Source organism: Aspergillus bombycis (genome assembly GCF_001792695.1).
Source record: "Aspergillus bombycis strain NRRL26010 chromosome Unknown contig00001, whole genome shotgun sequence".
Classification (NCBI taxonomy): domain Eukaryota; kingdom Fungi; phylum Ascomycota; class Eurotiomycetes; order Eurotiales; family Aspergillaceae; genus Aspergillus; species Aspergillus bombycis.
The window spans coordinates 327060-353481 of record NW_019170003.1 but is presented as its reverse complement, the minus strand read 5'-3'; the positions used below and the strand labels follow the sequence as shown (position 1 = coordinate 353481).

General features: G+C 49.5%; 8 protein-coding genes across 8 annotated transcripts; 6 read left to right on the top strand and 2 right to left on the bottom strand.

The window, feature by feature from the left end:
- Nucleotides 1-228: 228 nt before the first annotated feature.
- Nucleotides 229-1279, top strand: ABOM_000129 (reductase; the record flags this gene model as incomplete). The annotated part of the gene is made up of 2 exons (XM_022527259.1): nt 229-640; nt 708-1279. 2 exons carry the CDS (start codon nt 229-231, stop codon nt 1277-1279), a joined length of 984 nt encoding a protein of 327 aa, XP_022395073.1.
- Nucleotides 1280-1680: 401 nt separating this feature from the next.
- On the bottom strand, nt 1681-3117 carry ABOM_000128 (cytochrome and DOMON domain-containing protein; the record flags this gene model as incomplete). Its single annotated transcript, XM_022527258.1, has 1 exon — nt 1681-3117. One exon carries the CDS (start codon nt 3115-3117, stop codon nt 1681-1683), a length of 1437 nt encoding a protein of 478 aa, XP_022395072.1.
- A 1783-nt stretch (nt 3118-4900) lies between these two features.
- Nucleotides 4901-5393, top strand: ABOM_000127 (uncharacterized protein; the record flags this gene model as incomplete). Its single annotated transcript, XM_022527257.1, has 2 exons — nt 4901-5085; nt 5141-5393. The coding sequence occupies 2 exons, from the start codon at nt 4901-4903 to the stop codon at nt 5391-5393; spliced, it is 438 nt and encodes a 145-aa protein (XP_022395077.1).
- Nucleotides 5394-6714: 1321 nt separating this feature from the next.
- Nucleotides 6715-9393, top strand: ABOM_000126 (uncharacterized protein; the record flags this gene model as incomplete). Its single annotated transcript, XM_022527256.1, has 8 exons — nt 6715-7023; nt 7104-7365; nt 7440-7645; nt 7726-7895; nt 7967-8148; nt 8212-8502; nt 8560-8703; nt 8771-9393. 8 exons carry the CDS (start codon nt 6715-6717, stop codon nt 9391-9393), a joined length of 2187 nt encoding a protein of 728 aa, XP_022395076.1.
- A 3915-nt stretch (nt 9394-13308) lies between these two features.
- ABOM_000125 (uncharacterized protein) lies at nt 13309-14998 on the top strand (the record flags this gene model as incomplete). Its single annotated transcript, XM_022527255.1, has 9 exons — nt 13309-13581; nt 13660-13696; nt 13757-13886; nt 13940-13968; nt 14036-14200; nt 14258-14304; nt 14356-14434; nt 14494-14794; nt 14857-14998. The coding sequence occupies 9 exons, from the start codon at nt 13309-13311 to the stop codon at nt 14996-14998; spliced, it is 1203 nt and encodes a 400-aa protein (XP_022395075.1).
- Nucleotides 14999-15462: 464 nt separating this feature from the next.
- ABOM_000124 (enoyl-CoA hydratase/isomerase family protein) lies at nt 15463-17463 on the top strand (the record flags this gene model as incomplete). The annotated part of the gene is made up of 4 exons (XM_022527254.1): nt 15463-16186; nt 16383-16731; nt 16779-17246; nt 17325-17463. 4 exons carry the CDS (start codon nt 15463-15465, stop codon nt 17461-17463), a joined length of 1680 nt encoding a protein of 559 aa, XP_022395074.1.
- A 2685-nt stretch (nt 17464-20148) lies between these two features.
- eng2 (putative GPI anchored endo-1,3(4)-beta-glucanase) lies at nt 20149-22152 on the top strand (the record flags this gene model as incomplete). The annotated part of the gene is made up of 1 exon (XM_022527253.1): nt 20149-22152. The coding sequence occupies one exon, from the start codon at nt 20149-20151 to the stop codon at nt 22150-22152; it is 2004 nt and encodes a 667-aa protein (XP_022394814.1).
- A 592-nt stretch (nt 22153-22744) lies between these two features.
- Nucleotides 22745-26069, bottom strand: ABOM_000122 (putative NRPS-like enzyme; the record flags this gene model as incomplete). The annotated part of the gene is made up of 4 exons (XM_022527252.1): nt 22745-23878; nt 23926-24937; nt 24992-25746; nt 25803-26069. 4 exons carry the CDS (start codon nt 26067-26069, stop codon nt 22745-22747), a joined length of 3168 nt encoding a protein of 1055 aa, XP_022395080.1.
- Nucleotides 26070-26422: the final 353 nt, after the last annotated feature.

Here is a 26422-nt window from a genome sequence, read left to right as displayed (position 1 = left end):
GTATTTTAATTGAGGGAGTCCAACCAAGTTTTCAGCTGGCCTGATGATGGTTGCTGGGTTGAGAACCCCGCCACAACAACCCTGATTAATGATCACGATGGACAACTGTTTGTCAGCGCAAAGAACAGTATAGAAATAATGAAGAAAATAATGAATATAAATAGTACAGACCATTCCATGCTTTCCAACAAGTATCCTGTTAGACACAGATCAAGTTTACAAACCACCATGGCCCCAACACTCATCACCGGCGCGACAGGCTTCATCGGCTCCCAGGTTGCCCTGCGTACTTTGCAAGCGGGCCACCGTGTCCGTCTCACTATCCGTCGCGAGGAACAGGCTGACAAGCTCCGTCGCATCTTCGCTGAGTACGAGAAGCAATTGGAATTTGTGATTGTACCGGATATCACCGTCCCCGGGTGCTTCGACGAGGCATTGCAGGGTGTGGAGTATGTTCTGCATCTGGCGTCTCCATTGCCCAACCCAGGCAGCGATGATCTGGTTACCCCCGCCAAGCGAGGAACCATGACTATCTTAGAATCAGCGGCAAAGGTGCCCAGTATCAAGAAGGTGGTGGTCACAGGATCGGTGCTATCGCTAATCTCACTGGGAGATCTCAAGGACGGATTGGTCGTCAGAGGTAAGCTTTTCCCCTTACCCTACAACGCAATAGACACTAAGAGAAGGGGGGGGGGGGGGGAAACCAGAGGACAACGAGATAAACTACACTCTACCCCCGGATTCTACAATCCCTACCCTGCCCCCAATGGCCCAATACCACGCCAGCAAGCTCGCTGCCCACAAAGCCACCCTCGACTTCCACGCCGCCAACCACCCCCAATTCGACATAGTCACCCTCCACCCCGTCTTCGTCTACGGCCGCAGCCTGGTCCAAGAAACCCCCGAACAGCTCGGCGGGTCCTGCGGCGCGCTTTTCCAGTCTCTTTTCGCCGAGACGCCCAGCTTCCAGCAGCTCGTTGGCGTGCATATCGATGATGTTGCGGATGCGCATGTGCGGGTTTTGGATGGCGGTGTTAGCGGATTGAGGTCGTACTTGCTGGCGTCCGAGACAAGGTCTTGGGGGGATGTGAGGCGGTTTTTGGAGGGCAGGTATCCTGGGGTTGGGTTTGGGTTGAAGGATACTGAAGGTACTGAAGGTACTAGGTATAGGGTTGATGCCGGAAGGGCGGAGAGGGAGTTGGGGGTTGAGTTCAAGGGCATGGAGGACATGGTTGGCGATGTTGTTGATCAGCAGTTTGAGTTGAAGGGAGGACTGTAGCGCGGAGGGTGGTTTGTAAGTGGTACTTTGTATTGCGTTTCTTGGGGGAGGTGACCTTGGAGGATATTTCATGTTTTGAGATCAGGTTGAACCCAATGGGAGGGACATTTTGCTTATATGGTCTTGAAAGTTGTGGGCGGCATTTGACTTAACCTGTGGCCATGGCTATCATAACCCTGGGCTTTTGAGTCCCGGCCCGCTTATTCTATGGGAGGAGAGATGGAGAAACTGGAAAGATGAAGGATCTTTGGTTTAGATAGGGAATTGCTAGATTTCAACTTGTGTCATGTTTAGTGAAAGAGGAGGCGGAGTATCATTCTTGAGTCTCTCATATAGCTATGTTGGATTTCAGAGCATGTCGTCCAACCAGACAACTAGACAAACCTACCACAGCTCCCGATTTAATGCGAATGTCGGGGAAGCATAGGGTCATACGGACTACTCTCATGTTTGTCATGATCGCCCATTTCGTTCATCTCTGTCTCCTCATCTTCGCCTACCGCGAAGTATTCCCCGTCTTGCTCCCCTTGCCATTGAACATCAGGCTCCGGGGCCTTGCGCGACTTGCGCCTATTACAGGCCCAAACCCAGAAGGTGAGACCAATAATCTCTCCCACAATAATCGCAGACACCAGGATGACCCAGAACGGGCCAGTTGCTACAAAAACCATCCCACTGAGAAAGTTCGCCCAGCCCACAATCATAATCAATCTTCCGGCCCAGATGTGGGCATGCGAGATCCAGGTTCGGTGTCTAACTCGTAGGAAAATTACATGGTGTCTCCACCCGAGAAACGCTTGGAGGCCAAGTACACCGGATACCAGCAGTCCGGCTACCTGGTGAGGGGAGTTGAATGACCCTCGGCTCATAATAATACCGATAATGGCGCCTGCACCAGTGCAGAGGGAGGCGATGAGCTGAATGATCCAGTGGTATTTGAATGACTTGCTGGATTGCGAGCGCATGGCTAGCACTCCTAATGGGAAGATAACTAGAAATGCCATTCCCATCAGGAAGCCATGGAGAGTCTCATTGCTAAACAGGGAGAATTTTTCACTCGTGTCTATGGGCGCATCAGAAGTTCCTAGAGTGCGAGTCCCAGGCCATATCAGTGGGACAGGTGGAGGGTTCTCATCGGTGCTAAGGGATTGGGCCATGTTGACGTAGAATTCGCCCCATCCACCATTTCCGCGGCGGTGTCTGTGTCCGTTGAGATGGGCATCGTCGGAGAGCGCCGAGATCTCCTGATCCTCATTCCATGCCCAAATCCAAGGGAAGGACGTTGCTGTTGCTGAAATCTTACTGCTCCCTCTCCCTTTTGCCGGCCACAGATTACAGGAATAGCAAACGAGACTCACTTCGGCGACATACGCGTATGCAGAGGATGCCAGCGTGGTAAATGTGCGATCTTCATCAATCGCCCGCCATTCTGCCCCAAGAACCCGGACATCTGCACCGCCCGCTTGCTCTTGGGTTATTCGTTTAGGCTGGTGATGTGCAGCTGCGGTCCGTATGCTGACAACCGGAGACTCTCCGGTAAGAGGTTCGCCATAGACGACGGTCATCAACGAGCCGGCCATCACGGAGCCTGTCCCGATCGCAGTCCAACCACGATCCGATCCCCGCGTGACAGTCATGGACAAGTACATGTCGTAGGCATTCGAAGATCGATTCTCGTGCATGGCGACGGCCATGCAAAAGTCCACGTCACCATGTTCTTCCTTCCCCTTGTATCCAAATTGGCAGTATTGAACCGGTTCGGCGAGGATGATACCGCATAAGTAAATAATAGCGGTGATCCACACGGGCAGAACTCTACTGATTGAGCTTCGGGCCATAGTGATATCGAACATCAATCATGCTCTCCACCGTTCCACCATCTCGCAAAAGGAAAGAACCCGTCCAGCTCAAGAGTTTCTGTCCATCCACTGTGACGCAAGGGAGCTTCGTGCGGGGTAAGAAAGGAGGACCGGTAAGCAGAAATGCCTCTCCTCCTGTTTGCTTGGCTCGGTTCGTCAGCCTGCATCAATAGCTCCCGCGCTAAAGCACGATTGCGAGACGAGCTGAACGGACCCTGCGGAGAGATCCACTCGCGAAAGTCGGATCGCCTATTGCTTGTTTTCAGGCCTTTGGTTTTCTCTTCTCCGCTCTTTAGGGCTCTTCTTTTCACCTAGGAAATTATAGATGCCTTTGGAGCTGTTTCTTTTGTCCCCTGCGATATCGGTCGCATTCACAGCGGCCCCAGGATAGACACCGATCAGATTGCGGGAAGTAAATATGACGGGTCTGATAAGGTCTCTGCGATATCCCAAAGGGGTTATCAAAGAGCTGTGGTCTTTTATTGTTTCCCTGTTGGTCTGACTTGAGCGCCGCTTTGTATTCGCTAGTCGATCCGGGAGCGTGGGCAAGGGTGGAAAGTGCGTGGACTGAGCGCATAGAACGCCTGTGGGATAGCTGTTACATACAGAGCCAGTGCAAACCACGAGTATTCAGAAGACACTATGTGGAGAAGTGTTACCCACAGTCTTGACCCTACCATGCGCTCAATCCAGACCAAGAGAGAGGGCGCTTGGTTCCAAAGAACTTTACTTCTGGTCTGACACTATTCTCCAAATTATTCCAACCTTCTTACGATATCGGCTTGGTGCCTTGTCTCATCAAGCTCATCAAGAAGCTACGTGAATGACACGACCGATCTGCAGATACGGCAGATCAATATCGAGTGCAATAGAGTTGACATTTTGGCCGTCCTCAAACGTTCCTCACTGACTTGGAACCGTTTAATATCGCCCCTCGCAGTGCCCTTCTCTGGTTTGTCCAGACTGGCGAGTAACTAGAGGCAAAAGTTGGTAATTCTAGTTGTAATGCCTATATTTAGGTCACCCGCAGCATCCACAGGGCTCCAAGTCGTGGGTCTCGAAGCTCTGAATCAAGTATCTAGTTGCCGTCACCTTGATCCTAAAAATAATATTCTGTCCTCAGTCCACATACACCACCGCCCCACAAAGTTCGATCGCTGACAGCTAATGGATCGGAGATTGCGGCTCTACTATATTTGGAATGCTTGTTTCTGTCTTGACTTCAGTCGAAAAGGAATGATGGGACGCCTAGGCGACGAATCCACAAAGCTTCGCCTCGGACTTTACTCCGTCAGCACTAGGGTTGCAACACAACATTGCTGCTGTGACGTGACAGCCGCATAGTGAAGATGCAGTGGGACTAGCAGCTGAGCTGTCAGCACTAGATTCGTTGGGCAAACTCGTAGACTTAGTCCTATATTATAAATCACGATTCTTGGGGGCCTGAGAAACTCTCGTGATGCTGCTCCTATGACATCCAGCACAGCCTCTCAAGCTCGGAGTTAGCATACTCTACACCGAGACAGCAAGTAACCTGAGCGTAACAGTTGCTCATTTCCATCCAACAGCCTGTCTTCAGTCATTCTCTTGAGAATCGTAATACGAAGCCTTTGAGATATAAAGACAGTCAATGCTCGCATAAAACAGACAGTATCATCAACACTACAGCCCGATTCACAACCACAACCTTCCATCGATTAATCACTCTTCAACCCACATACTCTATTCTATCCCCAGTTGACAGATTAAGCCATCCAACGAAATGAAGACCGCCGCTATCTGCTCCTTCTTGGCTGCTGGTGCTGCTCTGGCTATGCCTGCCGAGCGTGCCGAGAAAAGCATTACCATCAGTGACCTTTTCGCTTCTCAGACTGATCAAAAGGGATTTGTTACTTTCAAACTCAACGATCCTAACTACAACGATGTGACCGGCGCCAATGTGATCTGGTAGGTATCCTTTCTCCTTTTCTTGACCAGCAACCAAAGTAACAACTATGTCCAGGGATCGCCCCGGAAACCCTATTGCAGGCGCTCGTACGAGTGACGGCGCCTACTACGTCCAATTCCCGGGCGGCGTGAATGATATCTCCGTCTTCATCTTGCAGCTACAGCGGGTCAATAGCACTGAGACCGTTTCGTTCACCCTGAATGACAATGGGAGTGGCCATGCCCCGGGTACCAAGTGGCTATGCAACACGGAGACCGGCACGGTGACATTGAAGAAGTGCCACTATGATGGCGATATCATCTTATAAGCTCGTTTACTTGAGTTGACTGTCTTTTGTCTGAGGTAGGATCACAGATGAATACTTGAATTGCGGAGGGGCAAGTTTATCTTTATTCAGCCATTCATTATGCATGTTTTATAGGAGATTGCATGAGCGTCAGCATGTTAGTTGGTACTTGGTCTTAGTAAACTAGAGCATTCATTTGGTTTTCTTATTCATGTTAAAGCGAGAAATGTATGCGAATTTATTGTATAAACTGATTATTACGAACTACTTGTAAATGTTAGAAGAGCTTCTTGGACCGAAGTTAAAAGGTCTACCTTTGTGGTTGATATTGCATCTGTCTATTCAAGGGCGGACTACTTTTATCCATATGCTCAAAGGGAGATTATTCTTAAATATTTTGAGACAGTGGATATGGAAATGAACTCTCCATTCAAAGACTGAATAAGAAAGCTGGTAGAAGTTGCGAACAAAGAGTTCTGCAATATTTATAGAGACACATTCCCCGAGATGGCTAGAAAAAAACAACTCCTTCTTCTTCTTCCTTGTCTGAGCAATAGGTTATGACCTCGGGTTGCTTTATTATACCACACTTTAACAGTATAGGGATCATAGAGTATTTCTCAGATGAAGAGGAAGAAGTTGGTTTTCCAGCTATCTAGGGGAAAGTGCCTTTATCATGCCATTGTAGAAGTCTGAGTCGTCTTTTGCGATCTTATGATTATATATTTTGGTTACAGTTTTCCTTTCTTCATCAAGTATTCCTTCAGTAGTTCATGTAGTATCTGATCAGACTCTCTCAAAAGTATTCCAGTAATATGTTTCGATAACTCGTTTGGCGAGCATTATTTTGTTTCCTTAACTAATGTCCCCAAATATCGAGATACTGATAGGTAACCTTTAGATCTCTTTCTTACTTGGAGAAGTTTTGCTGTCCATCCAGCTTGTTGATCTTGTATCACCCAGGTCTCCGAGTCTCTTCGCTTATCCATAGATCTCGGGCTGTATAAACCTGGTGCGTGCCACGGAGTGTAACGGACGTGCGCCGATCGCTCCTGGAGCGGCAAAGCCACATAAAAGCGGCGGGCTGGTGATAAAGAGCTGAGTTAATCGGCCACGTAATGCATGCACCGATTACCCCCATTGTCATCTTGTCTTTCTTTTCTGGTTGACAGGATAACTACAAGCAAATCATATGTTTCATGGGTCTAGAATGTCATGCTCTCAATGTTCCGCAGTTAGTTTCTTGATAATTGTTGCCGCTGTACCTTCTCAGCAAACGTCCTCTTCCTTGCTAGTATCTGTTCTTTAGGTCTGTCTTGGCGATAGACTCGAGTGCGCCGTCATGTCGGACTATGCGCGCCCGACGGGAAGTCAGCCAATTGAAATGACGGATATGCGAGAAGTTCATCGGACTGGGGAGAATGGGACAATCCAAAGGGCAAGCTCGATAGCCACCGATGAAGACGAGGAAGAGAACGATGGACTACCAACAGACCCTTTTGAACCGTTTGGTGATGTCGAGCCGGCAACGGGGAGCATCCTCACCTTTCGTGCCTTAATTGTGGGCTGCTTGTGTGGAACGCTTGTGAACGCCTCCAATTTGTACCTTGGGCTCAAGGCTGGTTGGACTGACTCGGCCAATATTTTCGGGGTAGGATACAACCCTAACAGTGTGCTTGGTCTCACTGTGATCGCCATTTTGGTCCAGTCTGTTAACTCTTCCTTTCCCAGTCCATCATTGGCTTTGCACTGCTGCAGCCATTAACGTCGCATCTGTCTTCTCTGGGATACCACAGCCAACATTTTGGGCCTCAGGAAAATAACATCGTCCAAACTGCGGCTACCGCTGCTGGGGGATTATCCAATGTCTTTGTCTCCGCTATACCCGCATTGTACCAACTGGGATTACTCACCACGCCCAGTAAGGACTTTGCACGCTTAGTAGCTATCACCGCAGCTGGAGGATACTTTGGCCTCCTCTCTGCGGCTCCCTGTACGCGATAATCTGTCCACCCTTATACTATCCGAGAAAAGCGACAATTTATTGACATGAAGTTGATGCTGCAGTGCGCAAATTGTTCATTTTCCAAGTGGCAAGAGAACTCCAGCTTATCTTTCCTTCGTCGTCGGCAACAGCCATTACCATCCGAGGCATGCATCTTGCAGCCAGCGGTGCATACGAAGCTCGGCAGAAAATGCGAACTCTGGCGTACAGCTTCCTCTTCGCTATGCTGCTGCGCGTAGTATCTCAATATGCCATTGGTATCCTATGGGTATGTTTTGCCAGTCTGAAAGAATGTCCCCATTGTGGGTCATTATTGAAGCCAGATACTGACCTCTCCGTGCCACGAAGGACTGGCATATTTTCACTTGGATCGCGTCAACTGGCTTCATGGCAGACACAGCCATGGCTATAGAAAGCTGGGGCTGGTATATTGAATGGACCCCGGCCTTTATCGGGTCTGGAATGCTGGTTGGTGTGAATGTTGCTGCCTCCTTCGTTCTCGGATCGATCCTCGCTTGGTAAGAATGAACTATAGCTATCATGCCAACTCATACTACTAGAGGGTCTATGCTTATGTACGCTCGTCTAGGGGAGTCATAGGGCCCTATCTGGTGTCTCATGGATTAGCGTTCGGAAAGGAGGCGACCTCACCTGACGGGCTCGTCTCATACTTCTCCTTGTCAGCTGAGTTTGCAGATGCCCAACATCCTAGTCCTCAGTACTGGCTTCTGTGGCCAGGAGTTGTGTGTATGATAGCGGCGGCGTTCACAGGTAGAACCTCTGCATCTTCATTGTTAGTGCTACCGCCATGAGCTACGCTTACTGATTCTGTAGAACTATTCTGCCAATGGCGGGTTATATGGATAGCGACCCGCGGTTTGTGGCAAGCCCTTAAGACACGACGACAAAAGGAATACACTTATACGACCATTGGTGGTGAGAAGAATCTTGCCAATAAGGACAACATCCGATTGTGGATGTGGCTTCCCGGGCTCGTAGTGATAATAGCTGTTACTTGCTTTATTACGAGCGTGCAATTTGAAATGTCTGTGGCAGAGACGTTACTTGCGCTCACACTGGCGTTTCTTCTCTCACTACTCGCGATCCACGCTTCTGGAGCGACAGGTCTAATGCCCCTTGCCATAAGCGTGCTCATGAGAAATTGACTGACAACTGCAATAGACACCGTACCGCTTTCATCTCTCTCTAAAGTGACACAAGTTGCCCTCGGAGTAACTACACAAGGGTCCGCGAGCATCGAAAGCGCGCAGCGCTTAAACCTACTTGGCGGGGCTCTCACCAATATCGGGGCGAACCAGGCATGCGGTATGCTCTTTACCCTACATCTAAGAAACATAAATTGAATAAACAATACATCCTAACATCCACCTAGATCTTATGGGTGATTTCCGCGTGGGCTTTCTTCTAGGCACATCACCACGTCTCCAATACGCTGCACAGATGATAGGAACACTAGTCGCTGCCCTTGTGGCCCCTACAATGTTTCTGATCTTCGCTTCTGCATACCCCTGTATTCTGTCAACTGAAGAGACTGCTGGGGACGGTGGGGGCCATCGGTGCGAGTTCCCAGCACCCGGTGTCGCCGCCTGGCGCGCCATCGTCCTCGCCGTGACAAGGCCCGAATCACCAATACCACCAAGTAGCTGGGTGTTTTCTATATTCATGGCAGTATTGGCCAGCGCGATGGTATTAGTGAAAAACCTCTGCACTCGTAAATGGACCAGCATACAGCCCTATTACCCCAACATGGTGATTGTTGCGATGGCGTTCACTCTGCCGTCGACGCAGTACGGAACGGCTATGCTAATTGGGGCCGTGGTTGCCTCTATATGGAAGAAAAAGCGCCCTGACGGGTTTGAAAAATATGCATATGCCGTGGCGGCTGGTGCCATGGCTGGTGAAGGTATCGGAGGAGTCGTGAATGCTATCCTGTCCGGTATCGGGCTGGATGGTGGAAGTTTCGGCACCACAGTTGGTACGCCAAAGCTTATCTGAGAATTCCTCGAGAGGGTATTTTCGACATGCGGGGGTGATTGTTGATGAAAGCTGAGGTATTCCAGCGTTGAAGTTCGCCACCGGGGGATGATTAACATCTGTCCGATAAATACAAACATCCCTTTTCCCCAGCCTTTGTATACCCATCATTTAACCCTTCATTCATTGTCTTCATCGTTTTGATAGACAGTGATAACTGTACGGAACTTCCACCAGGTATTGACTGCCAGGACACCTTCACCTTTGGGATAACAGGTGTCATCGCACGCTATCCTGATCCTCTGAAGGTCGCCAAAATCCCCTATGGTGGTGATCCAGATGCGCGGGATCGTAGCTCTCTAGAGTCGAAGATTTACCAACATTTCTATCAGTTGCAAAACAAACCCTTATCTATTATAGAATACTTTGATCCTTTAAATAGAAGGCTGGGTATTGTGATAATGGTAAGCTGTCGGCCGGCATAGAAACTGCATATAGCTGAGGAGACTGCGCTGAAAGTAAATTGATATTGATTAAATAATCTGATTTGGTTGAGGGGTACTTTAAGAATTTTTGCTCTTTTTCTTACTGTTTCTGCCTTTCTGTATAGAGCTGTTCCCGAATCTTACTAGGGATATTGTTATAAGTATTAAGATAAAGCTGCCCAGTTCTATTAACTTAAATACCTGAGATAGTGTGATTGGAGACATATTCAAAGGTTCTATCCTATATAGATCGGGGAACTGAAACTGAGAAGCACCGTCTATGTGAGAGGGGCAATATGTCATTGCCTCAGGCTTGATAAACAGTGCCGATCAACCTAGTGTTAGTCTCATGTTAATGTCAGCCTTATGCACCGATAGTAGGTACCCAATGTAGGCATCATATCATGTAGGGAAGCTGCAGCTGACTGGCCAAGTAAAATAACCAGTACGTACATAACTCTTCAAGACTGATTGGATAGACAGGACACCACTGATGTACTAGCGCCATTATGTTTTTGCTAGAAAGATACTGCGCGTCCCTTAACTTGATAAATACCTTGAGCACAGCTACTATACCGCAGGAAGACACTCCTTGACCTACATCATACATTCTTATGTTTCGTTTCCAATAATATAGAAATAAATTATTTCATCAAGCCGCTGGAGCATGGTGGGCTGATCAAGATTCCAGTTAGGATTATATACAGCCAGATATGTCAAAATTCAGTCCCAATTCCATTCATGCAGTTTCCATATTCTTCAAAGTTCAGAGTCGTTCAATTCGCTTACCACCTGCCGCCGTGCTGTGAATGATACCAGGAATTAGCTTAGGAGAACTCAAGGCCAGGGTGTTGACTTACGCCGCCAGGGCCGCCAGGACCTCCTCCTTGGTGACCGCCAGGGCCACCGGGACCACCGCCCTGATGACCGCCAGGACCACCGGGGCCACCTCCTTGGTGACCGCCAGGGCCGCCAGGACCGCCTCCTTGGTGACCACCGGGACCGCCAGGACCGCCATGTCCACCTTCATGGCCACCAGGACCACCAGGACCTCCTTGAGGACCGCCAGGACCGCCGTGGTGCTTTTCGTGGTGGTGGAAGAGACCCATTATTTCGGTTTGGCTGTATTTGTGATTGTGGTAGATTGGAGAGGTAGAATGAGGAAAGTAGTAGGTTTGATAGAGTTATCTACCCTCCAATGCAGGGTGCAACAAGCACCTTTTATAGCCAACAAGCACGATGCCGAGCAATATAACCCCCCTGGAGTTGCGATACTTGGTCCCATCGCGATGGAGCAATGGGTGGCGATCTTGCTAAGTCAGCGGAGCTTCTAGCTCAGCCTTACCCCACAGCCCTAATCCACCCTATGACGCGGCCAGTGATTTTACCGATGCATCGCGCCTGAAGAACTCCACGCTAGTCGTACTCAAGGTTAATGCGATTCATAGATCAGATACGTGGCGGTGACGGTGGGGATATCCACTGCAGAACGAGAGGCTCAGGTCCTCTTGATCAGATGGACTATTTGCTGGACTATTACGGTCCCGATGGGGCTGGCTCCGGTTCCTTTTGAGAGTGGGAGGGAGGAGTCCAGCACCCTATGTTTGATTCGATGCTAGGTGGAATCTTAACCATTCTCTCGGGATTTGGTGGCATTGTTTTGATCTCATCGCTAGGAGGGTGCATCATTCGGGATAGACCAAGATACCAGACCGCATAGGGTATGTGGGTGTGAGTACACAGTACCAAGGGGCAAACTACTGAAGCATGAGCCTCCAGATTTGCCAATCACGCGGCCGAATAGCGTCCATGGATCTGACTATACTGCGTGGCCTATACCCACTCCATAGTGCTAATCGATCTAAGGCATTTAAGGCAAGATCGTCCAGTGCTGCCTATTCTACCCTTTAGGGCATGTTCAAGTGGTTTACTTCAAGTGAAGAAGTTAAATGCTATTCATATTTTCAACTACCGAGATCGGACTCTATCTTTTCGTGCTACTTCTGAAGAGAGAATGCCCCTCTGAGGGGGTACAAGCCCAGATAACGTTTCACGCCAACAGAGGCTAATAAGACCATACGAAAATGGATTCGATGTAGCCATATTAACTATGTTTATGCCAGATCATCTGGTAAGGTTCGTCACGTAGAGTAGGCCAGTAAAGTCTAGTAGGTGCAAATGTTGCCATTACTAGTAATTGCCCAGGGCAAACAAGTAATATCAAAAACTTGTGGATAGGTGTAAGTCACTTAATCTAGGGGTCAGGAGATACAAAGCCCTTTTTACCAAAAGACCAACATCTAGCGGGTCCTAGAACCTACTAAGTAGCGCGCTGGATAGCCTAAGGTCTGTGTACCTTACAATAGGATCTACACCTATCGTGGGTTACTTGGAACTGGACTAATCATATCTAACCACGGGCAACGATTGAGTACTATCAACCGAAAAATCATCCCATTCCATACCTAGAAGTGTCCGGACACTCAAGGTGCCTTCATAGTATTTTATGGTGCTATCTCTGGTTAACAAGTATGTACTGTACTTACATGAAACCCAGAGGATAATGAACCAAACTGATTGTTATATAAAGTGAATACTGGCTTCAAGAGTAGTAAACCGAGGAGGGATCCCAGGCTAGATGTTTCTTTGTTTAAGTATTGACTTTGAAGTCGGGTGGTCATGTTGAAGCCAAGTAGCTGTTAGATTGCTGTAGGGGTAGTTATTTCACAGGACAGAACAAACCAAGAAATTAAATTGATTAATCGGTGCTACTATGTATTGGCATATAATATTAGCTGTCATACCCAATGTAATTGCCTAAGAATAGCAGCGGGAAACTTTTTGAAACGAGGTTGTTGCCCAAGTCTTTGTTTCTCAGCCAGGGAGAAAGAGAGAGACATCCAATGAGGTGGAATGAACAGCCCTACAAAAGCCAAGACGATTGCCCGACCCGAAATTGCCAGGGCACATCTTTCTCTGGTGTCTTGAAGTCGTTGCATTCTCATCACTGTTTCTCCCTGTTCGTGGTAGATATTCTACTAGAGATTCTCTCTGGTATTTCCCGCAATGTCTAGAGTCGAAACGGGGCCCATTGATATATTCCACTACACGAGCCATCATGTATTGCAAGTCGGGCGAGGTGGGAGTTTACAATGTCGCCAACCTATTTTCATCCTTGTCAACACAATTACACTGAAACAGTGTCTTCCAGTAGAGACGAATTCTGACGCCCGGTGACCCTATTTCGGTATTGTGCGTACCGGTGACAATAGACAACTTGATCCTTCATTACCCACATTGCCATGGATGGCTTAAGCGCCCAGAGAACGGTTCATTTTGAAATACTCTTATAACGATGTGTACCCCATGGTCTCGCCCTGGTTAATTCTGAGTTCTTGTGGATACTATATCCAACCGCACGTGTATGATGGCAAGCAACCTCATGTGCATAATGCTTCAAATCCCTCTTTTTGCTTTCCTCCTGCCCTTGTGTCTTGCATCTCCCACGGTACAAAGCCAGAGAAACATAACCGATATTGAAAATGCATATCAAGGCATCTACTGGAAGACCGCTCTGGTAGAATGCAGTGATCGACAATTTGATATATTGGTTGAGTCTACTCGGATGATGTTAGAGTTGACCAAGAGGACTACCAAGCCCATGGACACGCCGGGATGGCAGCGTTTCTTCGTCGCAGATCCCGCGGGAGTGGATGGGTGGGCTGTAAGTTCCGACTTCAGGCAGAATATTCATGTCCATCAACAGTTCCTTGTTTGCTAACTCAGTTCATCCGATCGACAGTCCGAGAAGCATCGGCCTGACTACCTCCAAGTTCATAGTAAGCCGTTGCCACTGGGAAGATGAGAAGACTATGCACTAATGCCGGTGCATGATTTAGACGTCATGACTCAAGTCAATATGTTCCCTCGCCTAGGAAAGGTCGGTAAAGATAAGAAGAAGCGGGAGAATCAGGTTACCTATCGCTGCCCGTCTGGGCCCAAGTCTCGTTGCCATATTAACCCGGAACAGTACGTATACGATCTCCTTACTATGGCATCCTGTACTTACTGACTCTGAATAGGATAACGTTTAATAACAAAACTAAGTACGGTAAGTCGTCATGACTGCATACCCTTGCCTTGATGGCCTAGAAGCATAACTGGAAATACCGATACAGGATGGGAGATAAGCCTCTGTGATGACTTCTTTCGCCTCAAATACCTGAATGATATAACAAATGGCGAGAAGAAGTCTGCTCAAAGCTTACCTGACCTGGTTAGCTACGAGCACTCGCTGGCCCATGAATGGGCTCACGTGGATCTTCTTGGGTCATCGTTCCATGGTGAGCTTCTACACTGTCCCTCCATCAACAGCTCAGTCCTAACTAGAATTTCATCAGTCATGGACATAACAGCAACGAATCCTAACAAGCCGCTCAAGGAAAAAGTATGTACCATATTCCCCTACCATGTGTTATCAGACTGACAACTTGTGTAGAATGTCTACGGTGCTGAGTGGTCCACCGTTCTTGCATGGTACTCTGGGAGTCCCCCGAGCGTAGGCGTCAAGTATAATGGTACGTTAATCGACGCATCTGAATTCCATGATGATTCCACACTAACCTTGACTAACCAGCGGACAACTACGCCTGGTTCTGGACCAACAACTGGTTCAACGAAAAGTGGGATTGGAAAGATAACGGATTAGATCCCCGATGGGGCCCTGACAACTCGAACGCCTTTGACGGTCCGCAGTACCTGTCTGGGCCTGGGTCCGGATTCTTGATGCCGAACGAGACCCAACCCAATGAACAGAAGAACTGCCATGTCGGCAATGATCCCCGCGAGGTGTTCTGTGACTATCTTGGAGAGCCCTATAGCGAGTGGCTCAAGGATCGCGAGAAGCCCTTCACTTCGGAGAGTGGTTGTGAGCTGACGTAAGTTTCCATTTCACTGGGTTAACATGTATGCAATGGGAAGATGCTGACCATTTCTTCAGGAAGCAATGCTGGCAGTCAGTGAGTGAGTATGCGATTGATCCGGCTTGCAACTGTAAGTGTGACGGTGAAAAACTGCCGCTGTCTGATCCCAAGTGTGCTGGGTTCAGAGGAGGTCCTCCTGGAAGTCATCCACATGCTTAGTTGGCGTTGAGAGGTGTTGGCTGCTTTTTCTCTTCTACTTCTTTTTCTTCTTCTATTCTTATTCTTATTTTTCTCTTTTCCCCCCTTTAGCTTTATGATTATTCTGTGACCGCAGCCAAGCTTCACCAATATATGTATAGGTAGTTCAAAGTCCATATAAAACATATACATCAAAGATACCCTGCAATATATTTCGTTTAGTGTGGAAAAGAGATTTGGAAATGAAATCTTAACAACGGACAAGAAAACAATCTAGCCATCTTCATTAATGATTGATGTTCTATACTTCCATGAAGGTGTGGTGTTGCAGTAACGATTTACTAATCACCAGCCTCGGCCCGTCGGAACCGATCACAATCATATAATCCAACAATTTAATCATCCTCCAATGTAAATGTATATATATCAACGACCATCCCCGCACCCCACAATCCCCCAGAAATCAACAAGAACACAAACCCACCATGTCTTACAACCCTAAGAATAACCGCGTGCTGGCCGTCGTAGGCGTCGGCCCAGGCATCGGCGAAGCAGTCTCGCGCCACTTCGCCTCGAAAGGCTTCAGCGTAGCGCTGATCGCCCGAACAGAAGACAAACTCTCCAAAATCCAAGACTCAATCAACGCGTCCCACCCCAACTCGGCAAAATACTACGTCACCGATGTTCGGGATGAATCAAGCGTGATCAAGACCTTTACTTCCATCAAGGAAGATCTCGGCCCTGTCCATGTGCTAATCTACAACGCCGGGTCGAGACGCATTCGTCCGCGGACTATCCTCGAGACATCCTCGGAGGAGTTCGAAAACTTCACCCGCATCAATATGTTCGGTGCCTTTTTCGCCTCCAAGTGTGTCCTCCCCGATATGTTGGCCGCCGGGGAGGGCACTGTTATCTTCACCGGTGCGACGGGGTCGATTCGCGGGAGTCCCGGGTTGAGTAGTTTCTCGCCGGGAAAGTTTGGGCTTCGCGCCCTATCACAAATTATCACTAGGGAGTTTCAGAGTAAGGGTATTCATGCGGCGCATCTTATTGTCGATGGACCCGTGCAGAGTGATATCATTGGGGGGTGGTTGCGGAAGAAATGGGAGAGGGAGGGTGAATCCGAGAAGTTGCAGGAGATGCATCGGTATGTTATGCAGCCTCACAATCTGGCGGAGATTTATTGGTTCTTGTATACGCAACCGAGGAGTACGTGGACGCAGGAGTTGGATGTTAGGGCGGAGAGGGAGGGCATGTTTTCGAAGTTATAGTTCTGTATGTCTGAATGTTTACCCTTTTATATAGTTTGGTATGTGCATCAGAGGTGAAGTTAAGCGGGGAGAGAAGGGGATGTACGTCATACTCACGATGGAGCCAGATATTAATCTTAGAATCATTATCATAGGAGAAGCAGTCAGACTTGCAACTCCCAGAATGGTACCAGCTCCGCCTCCTCTTGATATTCCCAAGTCTTACGAGACACTCCCTCTCACTGATGTCAAGGTCTCGCATCGTCCGGAGGGTGTCCCGGTCGCAACACCCGTAGTAGTGGTGACACTGAACCGACCAGACAAGAACAATGCATTTTCCACACATCTCATGAATGCATTCGAGAAGCTGTATCCACTGTTTGACGTGGACGAGCGAGTCAAGGTTGTCGTGTTGACGGCAACAGGGAAGATCTTCTGCGCTGGCGCCGACCTGAAGGAGCCGTTCAAACCGGTTAAAGAGCGGCCGCTCGAGTTTCGCGACCCGTAAGTATCCAAACACAGAACACGACACAGAAGTGCTAAGCATATAGTGGCGGTCGTATGGCCCTCGCCATCTACCGATGCCGCAAGCCCACCATCGCCGCCCTCCAAGGCTCCGCCGTCGGCGTAGGCATCGCCATGACCCTACCCTGCGCGATCCGCATAGCATGCGAGCAGGCCAAGTACGGATTCGTCTTCGCCCGTCGCGGGCTAACCCTGGAATCCAGTTCATCGTTCTTCCTTCCTCGGCTGATTGGATACTCGCGCGCAATGTACTTGTTGACCACCGGCCATGTCTTGCCGCCCACATCGCCGCATTTCGGATCGCTGTTTGCAGAGACTCGACCTGATCCTTCGCAGGTTCTCTCTCGTGCACTGGAATTGGCGACCGAGATTGCGGAGAATGTTAGTCTACTCGCGTGGCATTTGAATCATGCCTTGATGTGGCGTAATCCCGGGACTGCTGAGGGAGCTCATATTGTTGATTCGACAGTGATCTATCATATGTTTGATGGGAGGTATGTATTTGTTTCTGAGTCAGTGGGATATCTGTCGCTACTTGAAAACTGTTGTTAGTACATCCTAACACGCCCCAGGGACATGCACGAAGGGACCAAGTCTTTTCTAGAGAAGCGAAAGCCCAATTTCACGGCAACGTTAGAACATGCGCCGCCGAACTACCCGTGGTGGATTGAAATTGATACAGGCAGGAGGACGCGGGCTGAAAAGCTGTGATGATACTATAAAGGTGGTCTCCTGGGTTGTCATTGGCGGATTATCTAGTGATCTCAACCTGATATGAATGAACGGAGTATCTCAGAAGTGATTAACAGCAAATCAAGTGACACGAGGAAAATGTGCCATGAAGAAGCGGGATACGGTGTAGGATCCTCTCTATACAAAGAACAGTCAGCCTCTCTCACGGTAGCTCAATTTGGATCTGGTGGTGGCCGTTCTACCTGACTCGATATCCCCACATAACAACTTGTACATCTAAATAAAAACAACGGGACGTTGGACCAAGACATCGTTAAGTTTAATTCGCTATCCACCGAAGAACTGACATCTAATAAGGAGCCGTTTTTATTAATTTAGCCCGGCGAGCCACGAGGCACATCAATAGTTTGTTTCATGTATAGCAAGCGAACGGGGGAGATTCCGATAGCGACATTTCCTGGTTGATCCAGATGACTTAAAGACAATTCCTATTTCGGGCCGATTCATGTGGTACCTGGAGCAGCTATGGGCTCCTGCTACTACTACTAGTAGTAGTAGTTAGAGTATGTACTGTGCAGACATTTGCCTAATTCGGACATATCCGGCTAATCTAGGATTTCAAGACGACGACTACGATTTCATAGGACAAGTTCCAGGATGAAATTCGGATTTTATTGACAAAGCCGACGATAGTCTCAGTCCACAGTGGAGGAATCGAAGGATGTTCTTGTCATAAATGGTCTTACCATGTTACTTAATGAATATACATATTAGGGTTGGTGGGAGGGCAAGGACGGCATCCATGTGGAGCCGGGATATGCTCGTAGTCTCACAGGACTACGAGTAGACGGTGTGATAATACTACTGTTGTGCCAGTGCTCATCGTTTGGTATGGCTTATGCGAGATTGGACCGCATCAGCTCGGTATGACGGGTCGTCGCCCCCCTTTGTTGGTATGGAGGGAAATAAAATAAGCGGATGGAAGAATGTTCAGTAGTTTTCCGCCACGAAAGTCTATGATTCGGAGAAAAGGCGGAAGGATCCGTGGGACCAGACGGGAAGTTCCTGATCCTAATATCAACATTGCCGGACTGCACTATAGATAGATAGTTAGATAGCGAGATAAAAATAGGGGGAGGTTCATAGCTAGTCTGATGGTTAAATTGAATTGATTAAATATAGCAGATCATTCGGGAAATTATGAAAGATTAATCCATGCATTCGGGTCGTACGGAGACATCACAAAGCGCATTTCATTAGTCAGAGGTCGGAGTTAAAAATGTTTCTTTTTAAAAAATGGGAAAAAGGTTGAAGGGGAGATTGAAGCTGCTGTAGTGGGCGATCTCGTCCGCCGTACTGTGTTTGTTTGGTGTTTGTTTGCAAAGGCACAGCCAGTCAGATGACATTCCTGTCGCGCACAAAGAAATCCCTCCTCTCTTCTTTCTTTCTCTATCTCTCTCGCTGGCTTTCGCTGTGTCCCCAATGAACTACGTATTGACCACCCAATTGATCATCTATCGGTCGACGACTCATCCTCCTTATTGGACTAGTCCACACGGAGCAACTACGCCGTTGCCACACTTGCTCCACCGCGTGTCTAGAACTCGGTCCAGTCCACATAGCCGACGCGAGAAATTCAGGCACTAAATTGGAGCTCGTTGAGTGCGAAATCTGGTCCGCCTATGAGGTTGGCCATGGCCCTCAGATCGGCTGGCTCTTCCGCAGCTGTCAGCGGTTGATCCAACGGTCGCTCGGGAAGAGTCTGCGCGCCTCGAAAATGGATTGTTGCCAGGCACCATACTGGGAATGAACAACATCCCATCTTACAATTCCCTACCTAACATCGCCCAGACGCAGAATGATGATGTTAATGACAAATTCACTGCGATGGGTACTGGGCCAATTCAGTAGAAACAGCCGCGTCTCTTCAGCCCCAAAGATAGGCGCCTCCTGTGTTTCATAGTCTCCCCGCCCAGGAGATGTTCACGTTTCAGGATCCCGACCGCTTTACCCTACAGGCCCTTGGCGATGTAACTTTGTCGCCGGCCCACTGGCATGCTTGAGCGAAGAATGGAGGCGCGCCCCATCGGAATTCATCACAAGCCAGACATTTGTATCTGCAGCCTAAGATGAACACTGATTCGCCCTGACCCCTGTGGCGCGACTTGGCATGAACAGCCGCCTAGCGAGTCGTGAGCCTAATGGCGCCTGCTGTATGGATCTAGCCACTGTCATAGGTGGTTGCCAATTCTCCACGATGACCATTATGGTAAAGGTTCTGCGAAGGTTGTCCAGGGGCCTGCACAAAATACGGGCTACCGGCCTTGATGGAGGGTCCACTGGGGATTTTCCGTTTGTTTATTATATCGAATGTCCCCTGCGCTCTTATACTTTTGGATTTTGTGTTCTCTCCTGTGTTTTGTTCTTCCCTTCCCTTTTTAGTTTTAAAATCTAAACAACTTACATTCTTTTCTAAACCATCGTGTTGGTGCAGACTGACGTCTGCATTCTTCTTACAGTCTTTTCTTTTCTTACCAACTTTGCCAGCCTTGACGGTTGGATTTCCATTCCTTTTCGTAATAATCCCTAGAGCCCTTCCAAGATTTGACCTGATCTGAGATCCCCTGGTCTTTACCTTTTGCTTTCTTTGAACTTGTTTACCTTCCTTTTGCCTGGTCGCTTGACTAGTCCACAGCAATCAGGATGTCCTCCTCATCCTTCGTGTGGACCGTAGGGTCCATCGCTCTTTCTTCTTTGATCACTCCTACGATCGCAGACGGCGCTGGTAGCCGTTATCAGCTGATTGAAGCCTGGCAGGGAGAAAAGTTTCTCGACCATTTCAACTTCTTCAGCGGTGCCGACCCAACCAATGGATTCGTCACATATACCAACCAAAGCTACGCAGAGAGCTCGGGTCTCATCCAGGTGACCGACAGTGGTAGTTTCTACATGGGCGTTGACTACAAGACCGAGCTCAGCCCCAACGGACCGGGTCGAGAGTCGGTCCGTATTGAGAGCAAAGAGTACTATGATGAAGGTTTGTACATTATCGACCTCCAGCACATGCCGGGTAGCGTCTGCGGTACGTGGCCCGCTTTCTGGTCGGTGGGACCCAATTGGCCCTATGACGGTGAAATCGATATCATTGAGGGTGTCAACAAGCACGAAGCCAACGAGATTGTCCTGCATACGAGCGGTTCGTGCGCCTTGTCCAACGAAAACGACATGACCGGCACAATGACATCCAATGAGTGCGGCGAAGCGTCTGGGACCGTCGGCTGTGTGGTTAAAGGCAAGACTGGTTCTTCCGGCATCCCGTTTAACGAGAAGAATGGCGGTGTCTATGCTATGGAATGGACCTCGAGCTTTGTTAAGATTTGGTACTTCGCTCGCAGCGAAATTCCCAAGTCCATTACCGAGGGTAGCCCCGACACGACGGCCTTTGGCACCCCGATGGCTCACCTGCAGGGGACCTGCGATTTCGGCGCGCGCTTCAAGTCGCAGAAATTCATCCTTGACACCACCTTCTGCGGCGACTGGGCTGGTGGTGTGTTCGGCGACTCCGGCTGCCCGGTCAGCGACCCCAGCAACCCTATCCAGAGCTGTGTCAACTATGTGGCCGCAAACCCTGCCGCTTTCAAGGAAGCCTACTGGGAAATCAACTACATCAAGCTGTTCCAGACTGGTACTGGCCATGCGACCGCATCCATTGCTTCGCAAGCGGAGACCGTCACTGCTGTTGCATCGAAGACAACAGATAGCGTTCCATCCGCCACCTCCGCACCTCCTTCCGACACTACCGCTCCTGCCCCAGAGACGGCCTCTGCCGAGGCTCCTGCAACCTCGAGCGCAGTCCCCGAACCTGCCAGTCCCCAGACCAGCGTTGCCAGTGCCGAAACCACCGCTGCCCCAGCTCCTTCGACTCAGACCACTGCTGCCCCAGAGAGCCCTTCGTCAGATGATAGCGATGAGGGTGCTGATGCTATCTCGGAAACCACGATCTATGTGACGGAGACCACGACCATTTGCAGAGCCTCCACTCAGAAGGGATCTATCCAAACCCTCGGCGGTGGAGAGACCGGCGTCTCCCCGACAAGCTCCACGGTCGAGTCCGCGGCTACCCCCGCTGCTGCCACCCCAACCGCTCAGGAACCTGTCGCTTCGCAGCCCGGAACAACCGTGAACGGCGGTACTTCCATTCCCACCGATGTTTCCCCCGAAACTCCTGCCGAGGAGACGCCTGGTGAATCTAGCGCACCGACCCCAAGTGCCCAACAGCCCGAACAGTCCCCATCCTCTGAAACCAGCATCGAGGCTGGCACCGTTCCCCCAGCTGCGTCGACCCCAGCCCCTACCGATCAGGGTAACCCAGAGGGAGCTAGCCCGGTTGGCGCCACCGAGTCACGACAGGCACCTGAGCCGGCACCCACGAGCGTTGCCCCCATCCGCAGTCCTTCCCACTCGTCATGGACTATCCACTCCTCGAGCCGTGTTGCATCGTCGTCTAGCTTTGCTTCCACCACAACCTCCGCGAGCCGCACCACCTCTGCAACCCAGGAGGCTACCGCTCCGACGGAGACCGATGCAGGCGCGTCGACTGGGACTAATCCCGAAAGTCCTGTCTTCACTGCCGGTGCCAGCAAGTCTGTAGGTATCTCAGGCGTGGCCGGTATTGTTTGCGGTGTTGTCATGGCTATGTTGGCCTAATCAATGTATTTCTAAGTCGGCGGATGTTTCCACTTTTTGTTTGGCCTACCTTTTTCTTTGAAGCGAAATATCCTGTAGGGGGAGCTTTCTACAAATACCCACAATTTTCTGTTTCCATTCAATTCAATTGACGCTTGACCTATTGTCTCGCTCTGTCCGCTCGTTTAAACTGCATCTTGTCCCCCGTAGATTGTCCCTGATTTTGTTTAGATGTATTAATTTCTTGCATCATTCTGGCCACTGTGTTAGTTAGATAGCTGAACTAGAAATATCGCCAAACAAAATACACATGAACAATACGCAGAACGCCTTCAGTCACTGGCAAAACCTTGTACCTCAGCCACGCGGGTGGCACCCGAATTGATTATCATTGGCCCTTGGCTCTGTGCAAGCCATTCACGGGTCTCCTTAGTCGGGGGTTCGATGGTGTTGAGGTTGGACGACATGTACCCCACTCAACACAGGCCATAATCAAACAAATAGTATCATTGTATTGTATTCATTCTATTTACAACAATCAGTAACAAATATGGACAGCCGCAACATTATTATCAATCTACATTATCATGGTCTCGTCACACACCCCTACGATCTAGGTGGTCTTCCAGCGTCGCAGCCAGTCCTGTGCATACCGATTCACGATCCCATCTTGGATAATCCTCAAACGACCGTTCCGGAGTGTGGTGCTGTCTCGCTCGGCCTTCTCTGTGACAAAGGTCTTTGGTGCTGGTGCTTCCGAACCGTACATGGCCTCGTAATGGTCTGCTAGCTTGACGGCAGGATTGATCATCTCTTCGCCTCGGGACTCACTGTCGCGCAGCATTTGCAACCAACTGTCGAAGGAAACCGTCTGAAAGTCAAACCCGCTCCGCCGCAGGGTATCTAGCAGAGCGGACCAGGTAAACGTTCGGGGATTGGACAGGTTGTATATAGTGTCATCAATACGCTGGCTAGTCAACGCATCCCCTTGAGAGTCTTCTAGTGTATTGACCGAGCAGACCTTGGCGATTTCGAGGATGGAGGATGCCAGTTTGTCTACAGGGAGCCATGAGCAGGTGGTATCGATCTGGGGAAGGGTCTTGAGGGTCAAGGCTGATCGGATCATCATGGGTATGGCCTCCGAATCATTCCAAAGACCTTTCTTTGAATGCCCTGAGACCTGACCAATTCTCAAGGAGAAGGCTCGAGCGCCCGATCTCCGAGCGTTGCTTACGATCTTCTCCCCAACTAACTTCGAGCGACCGTAACCCATTTCAAGTGCGCTATTCAGGTCGTCAACAGGTACCTCGTTGACGTCGGACGTTGGGGCACCAAGAGCCGTTGATATCGATGAGCAAAACAGCACCACAGCTGGGGCGGGAAGATGTACCGATAAAGAAAATTGGATGAGATTGTATACTCCTTGAATATGAGGCTCGAAGTTGGCGAGAGGGAGGTTAAAATTGACTGGCCAAGCTGTGTGGATGATCAATGATACTGATCGCTGCATCTCCGCCAGCATATCTTTGCCAACGCCGAGATCAGACTTGTCCAGGGCGCTCTTGAGAGCGACAATCTTCTTTGTGCGGAAGGGCATCACCTGCAAGCCTTTCTTTGCGAGAGCTTCCAGGATCTCTTCTTTTGGCTGCTCCCTTCGTGTTAGGCAGTACACGGCGGATACTGTATCATCATTCAAAAGTTTGAAAAGGGTATGCGCGCCAATGGACCCAGTAGCACCGGTAAGGATCTGAATGATGTTAGAAAAAAAATAACTATGACATTGGAACGACATACTACACTCCTGTTTGTTGAGACGATGTTGGGGTTAGGTGTGTGTCTGCGGAACGTTGAATACTTTTCAATCAGCCCTGGCATCAATGACACCTCGTCTTCCACCTCTGTATCTTGACCACTTTGCACAGCTTGGATATGCTCTGCCAAGCGGGAGATGCTTCCCGTTTCAAATACTATGTTCTGACCGATAGTCTTGCTGTCTGTGATCTTGAAATCTCTGAGGATCAATCGACGCAGATGAATTGCTTTTAGGCTATCAACTCCCTCGGCGAAGAAGTCAGAATCCGCACTTGAGATGGGAAATCCAAGCTCTTCTTGACAGATTCTCATGAGATGCGCCACTGTGTTATTTTGATCAAGCTCAAGGGTACCGTCAGCGGTTTGTTCAAGCTTAGTGTATGCATCCTCGATCACATCAGCGTATTTTGCATATACTTGTGCCCTGATCATGGACCCCTTATCTGTGCGAGGGCAAACTGAACCAACAGGTAGGACCGTGATCATGTCCCGGGAGATTTGAGAAAACTGCTCAGCTCGGGAATTTGCATCCTCCACGGTGGGCCAGATAAGATCTAGAAACTCTTCGCCGGAGAAGCTCTTTGCCTCCTCTGACCGAAAGATCAAAAGGCCTGGGACGGATTTGCCCACGCCAATAACAACCGCCTCTTGAATCAATGGGCTTTGCTTTATGGACCCCTCAATGGGCAGGGGCAGCACCTTCTCCCCATTGACAAGGGTAAGTCGATCATCTAATCGAGTAACGTACTTCCATCGGTCAGGAATGGTAGGGTGCGGGGTGAAGACGTCGCGGGAATGGTACGACCCTGGGGGCTCATCTGAATTCGACGTTGTCAGTGCTGGATGGCCAGCGAGATACACGCACTCATATAGATCCCCACTGATGGGCTTCATCCAGACGAAGGGGCGGAGGTTCTCGAAAAACCTCACATAATTCCAGAAAGGATCGCCTACTGGGCGGGAGAGGGACTCTGCTACCAGACCAGCCTCCGTTCTATAAGTGTATTAGGCGACTGTATCAGCGTGACGGGACTCAAGCACTACTTACAGACCAAACGAGCCACCGAAGTGTACTTTCTCTGCCACGAGGCGATCTCCCAGTTCATCAGGGCATGGTGCGCCGCCATATGTCACTAGTTTAGACTGTCTCAGAGCATCCAGCCCCTTTGGACTATCAACGAGAAGCTGGAGAAGATAAGGGACACCCTGAACAGATTCGGGTTTAGCGGCCTCAAGCGCTGAAGTGACCGATGATGCTGTTAGGGGTAGCGATGCATCCCACATATACGCAGTCTTCCTCATGTACATTGCCTGCAGGGCCGTTGACAAGCCGTGTAGGTGATACCACGGTAGAGAGTTGAACGATGTTAGCCCTGGACCCCGCATTGGATGGGTCATGATGGCTTTGTGACTGAGATAAAGGGGCTTCGGTAGACCAGTGGATCCAGAGGAGTGGAGGATCAAAGCGATCTTTTGTTTTTGGACTTCTGAATTCCGAGTTCGGTGGAGTACCAAGACGTCGGTCTCTTGGGGGACATCCAGAGAGGGCCTTTGAGTAATCGGGCGACACGCAATCAACTTCAGACGGAGAATCTCGCCCATCGTGGCACGGATGCTTGGTGTTTGTCCATAGAGGATCGTGTCGCAGCCGACCATGTCCAGGAGTGATACACAGGCCGCGGCTGACAGCCGTGGAGAGAGCATCATGACCGTGTACCCTAACCTACTGAGCGCGAAGAAGGTAACCACCATGTTAAGATCTGACAGTGTGAAAAGAGCGACTACAGATCCGTCATTGCGGGGCTACTGATTGCATGAGCTGCGGCTGTACTCTAGTGAGAGGTAAGTGGAGGACTTACTGGTCTGAAACCACATTCCATCAATGCTGACACGGTTTGGTCTACCATACAGTCCAGGTCTTGCCCAGTGAAGTATTCATAAGAGGTGGCATCATCGTTGGACGGCTTGGGATAGGCTAGGATGGGAAGCTGGACTGGATCTGCCGCTCTTAAGCGGATGAGGTCATCCAGGACATGAAGACGGCCAAAGCGTGCGATCAACTGCTCTGGGTCTGTGGTATTTGGACGAGCATCTTCTGATGTCTCATTATACTGTGGGATTCCCATGGTGAGACATGAAAGAGTGGGAAGTCAACTGCCACTGCTTGAGAGTGGGGGATTGAGCAGGAGATGGGAACGAGCGAGTTGTATTTAAACGAGACTCTCGACAAGCTGAAGATCCACACACTCGACAGAATGACGAACAATACAAGTCACCTGCGTTCGGCTCTCGTGACTGACTGATCAGTGGTTTCCACAACAGGCAACGGGCATCTTTCTCACCCTCCACGGATCTTTCCCTCAGCTCTCCACCCGTATTCACCGAGTGCCACTGTGGGGGTGTAGCGGTGAAACTTCCCATCTTGGTTGATATGATGGTCACATTCGTACCAATGGTGAATTAGTGTGGAATAGGGCGA